This window comes from Poecilia reticulata, linkage group LG12 (genome assembly GCF_000633615.1).
Source record: "Poecilia reticulata strain Guanapo linkage group LG12, Guppy_female_1.0+MT, whole genome shotgun sequence".
Lineage (NCBI taxonomy): Eukaryota > Metazoa > Chordata > Actinopteri > Cyprinodontiformes > Poeciliidae > Poecilia > Poecilia reticulata.
Window position 1 is genome coordinate 25,724,036 of NC_024342.1, and position 3,781 is coordinate 25,727,816.

The 3,781-nt window shown below is 39.0% G+C and overlaps 1 protein-coding gene across 2 annotated transcripts in view; it reads left to right on the forward strand.

Moving 5' to 3' along the window:
* Positions 1–544: 544 nt before the first annotated feature.
* The window catches only part of myo5b (myosin VB), a 25,616-nt gene continuing 22,379 nt past the window's right edge, over positions 545–3,781 (forward strand). For both annotated transcript variants that reach the window (XM_017307755.1, XM_017307757.1), the window contains exon 1: positions 545–653. In XM_017307755.1, coding sequence (XP_017163244.1) covers positions 624–653 — 30 coding nt within the window. In that variant the 5' untranslated portion in view covers positions 545–623. The remainder of the gene's footprint in view (positions 654–3,781) is intronic.

A 3,781-nucleotide genomic window follows, 5' to 3' on the forward strand; every position in this document is an offset into this window, starting at 1 on the left:
TAAAAATGAATCTTTTACTAAACACTGAATAAATGTTTGAGTCCATAACGGCCCAGTTCATCCTTCCAGAACCTACCAAGCCCAGTTCTGTCCGGTTCCACTCAGAGACGAGCCTCCAGAACCGGGTCAGTTCTGGTTCTGGTCCTGGTCCAGGAGTCCAGCTGCAGGCAGGTGAGGCTCCAGAAAACCTCCCATTAATGAACACGGGCAGCATGATGCTGCCACCACCGTGCTTCACTGTATCCCAACTGGCTCTGATAGGATCTGAACTGGTTCTGATCCGATTCACATCAGTCAGCCCTGATTCCATCTCTGCTCTGTTTCACTGCTTTCTCTTCACCGTAAAAGTTTAATGTTCACCTGTCCGGACCAGAACCAGAACCCGGATCAGAACCAGAACCCGGATCAGAACCCGGACCGGGCCGGGTTTTATTTAGGGGCGCCGGTCAGCAGGGTGCCCCCCCCCCCGCAGTGTCTGATCTCTAGCAGCGCTGTGACGGTGTGGGAAGTGGGCGGGGCCTCCAGGTGAGCAGCTCATACCTGCAGCAGGTGTGTCTGGGAGTGGACCGGTCCGGATAATAGCTGCGGCTCAGACACGTCTGGTTCTGTTCTGAACCGGCAGGATGGCGTCTGATTACAACCCGTACTGTCAGGTAAGGAGCCTCTGAGTGTGAAGACATGAGATGTTCAGTGTTAGATGATTGGAAAAGACGGAAAATGTTGATTTTACTGTAATTACTAGAAGTTATTATTGAAATGGGCGTTAAATCTGGATTAAAGTTCTCAGTTATGATATTTAAAAATCAACAAAGAGTTGGAGCAGGTAAAGTGTATAACATTTTTATGGCTATGGTTGAAAAGTTACAATGGAAAATATTTAAAAAGTTGTTGATAAATGTCAGAAAATGTTGAATATTTTGAGATGCTGGCAGATAAAAAGTCAGTAAAACAGATTTATAATAAGCAGCTAAAATCTGGTAAATTAGACATTAAATCAGGCACTAAGATTATAAACTGCAGCTTTTAAAAGAATAGAAATGATGTTAGATTAAAGAAAAACTACATTAGAAACTAATTATTGGTTAAATTGATCATTTTAAATCCATGTTGGGAAAAAGAAAAGAAAGAAATGAGGAGTTTTGGATGGAAAACTGAAAATAAAAACATTTAAAATGAGTCAAACACCAATATCGATTATTAAACCCTGGATTTTACCAGAAGCAACAATAAATATGTCAATAATGGAAATAAACCAGATCAATCTGACAGTTCAGTGCAATTATATTTACATAATTATCATCAATATGTTCACATTTATACTGATGCATCAGAAATAACTGGAAAATATGAATAATGTTAGTAGAACCAGAATTCAGTATAAAAATAGGAAAATGAATCACAGATGGAAATATTATTAATATTATTAGCTTTACAGTGATAGAAGACATAAAACGATAAAATGTTCAGATTCAAGCTCTGCATTAAGTTTAACACATAAACAGATGGTAGGACGGACATTTTATTAGAGATATTTCATTATATTTCATTACTCAGAATCCAAAACATGGTTTAATATTTATGTTTCAGCGCATATTGGAAACGAGAAGGCAGATAAAATGGCAAATCAGAATAAAATTACAGTTAAATCTGAAGGAAAGAATATTGTTGAAGAGAAACTGATGAAAGTTTGGCAAAAAGGAGGATGAAGATAAAACAGGAAGAGGTCAAAGGTCACAGACAGAACATTCAGAAGATTGTAGGAGAAGAAACAGAAACGAGGAAAGAGAGAAAAACAAGGTGAAGATTTGGACATTCAGGCCTTAATTATACACTTTAAAATACAAAAAACATGAAAATGTGATCGTTGTGGAAAAATATGAAACAATAAAACATGTTAGAATGTCATAAATATGAAATAGAGAGAAGATATACGAGGAGAAAGTTAATTTATTAGATATTTAGAGGAAGAATTTAGGGAGTAAACATGCAAATAATTATTCGATTTCTAAAGAAAACTAAATTATTTCATAGAATTTGATTATAGTGTGTTTGTGAGTGAAGGCATGAGATACAAAGTTGTGCACAAGTTTGTATGTTTTACCTGTGAATGTGTGATTAGATCAAATTTATGGTAGAATATATGAATATATAGATGAGATCCGTACCAGTGGTGGTAATGCTACTAACACTTTCCTGCCAACCGCCATAAAACCGACAAGAAGAAGAAGAAGAAGAAGAAGAAGAAGAAGGCGCCTCTGACGGGGTCAAAGTTCACTTACCGTCACGTTACACAAGCGGGCCGATAACAGCCAGGAATTCTGTTGTGGGGAAATATTCACTGTCTGTTTAAATCAGGGAGTCAAACTCCGGTCCTCTGCTGTCCTGCAGGTGAGAACCAGGTAGAAACCCTGGAATGAACCGGGGTTAGCGTTAGCGTTAGCACCTCTGGTCTGCAGAGCCTTAACGACCTGATCATGAGTATTCAGGTGGTGCAGCAGAGGAACATCTAACAGGTTCAGGGCAGGACTGGAGTTCACACCTGTGGTTTAAATGACGTCATGCGTTAGCTGGACCGAGAACGGAGCTAGCTAAGAAGCTACGCTGTAAACTAACGGTAAAGTGTCCCAAACATTCTTCCTCCGACTTTAACTGCTCCATATGGGAGTCTGGTCAACACAACGACTTTGTTCACTATTATTATTATTATTATTATTATTATTATTATTATTATTATTATTATTATTATCATCTCTTCGTTCTTCTCTTTCTGTTCTGTGATTGGAGGAATTCAAATCAATGGGAGAAATCTCAGACTGAGCTGTGAAGTGAGGTTCGAATCCAGAGTTGAGCCCCGCAGGCCAGAATGTTCCAGGTTCTGATCGGTTCTGATCGGTTCTGATCACAGGTCCGGTGTTTGGATCACAACCTGCTGCTCCGGATGTAAAACAGTAAACTGTCCTCCGTCATGACGGCCGCCATCATTTTCAAATTTCAATTCAACAAGATAATTAATGATGAGTTTGCATCTTAATGATTTAATTACATTTTTGTAAATTGGATATTAAAAGAATTAGGTAAACATTTAATCAATTAATTAATAATATCATTATTTACAAGGCCTAGACACTATCTTTTTAATTTTCATTTTATTTTGATAATTTATCAAAATTATTTAAAAAAATAAAATACCTTTGTTTTTTAAAACACCCATGAATCTGACACATAGCTACGTCTGCTAACAGCTGCTTCTCTGGGCCACGGGGGGTTAAATTGTGCTTCCAAACAATCTGATTGGACGCTGGAAAAGACTATTGAATTGAAAATGTTGCTTATTTTGTTATATTTTTTGATTAAATGTGATTTATTACAGACCCTGAACTGAACTGTATTAAGAATTGAAGCCATTCCCACTACTAGTTAACTTAGTTTTGTCCCTCTTGGCCCTCCATACAAGCCGTGTCGTCCGTCTGGGTGGAGCAGAAGTTGCTCTTCAGGACAAACCTGAGCGAAACGTCCAGAATTCACTGATGTTCATCAACCTGGAATAATCACAACGAGCAGAACTGAAGCTCCCAAACATCAGGGATCCTTCCTCACTGTGTTTTGGACCCGGTCGGCCCGGTTCTGCCACATTCCTGCTCCTCACCTCTCACTGTTAATTTAACCACAAATAGACGCAGGAAACACAGCAGAGCAGACGAGAATTTATTCATGACAGCTTCCTGTCGGAGACGTTTGGAGACATCAGAGACTGTGGCAGGAACCCCCCCCCACTGGCAGG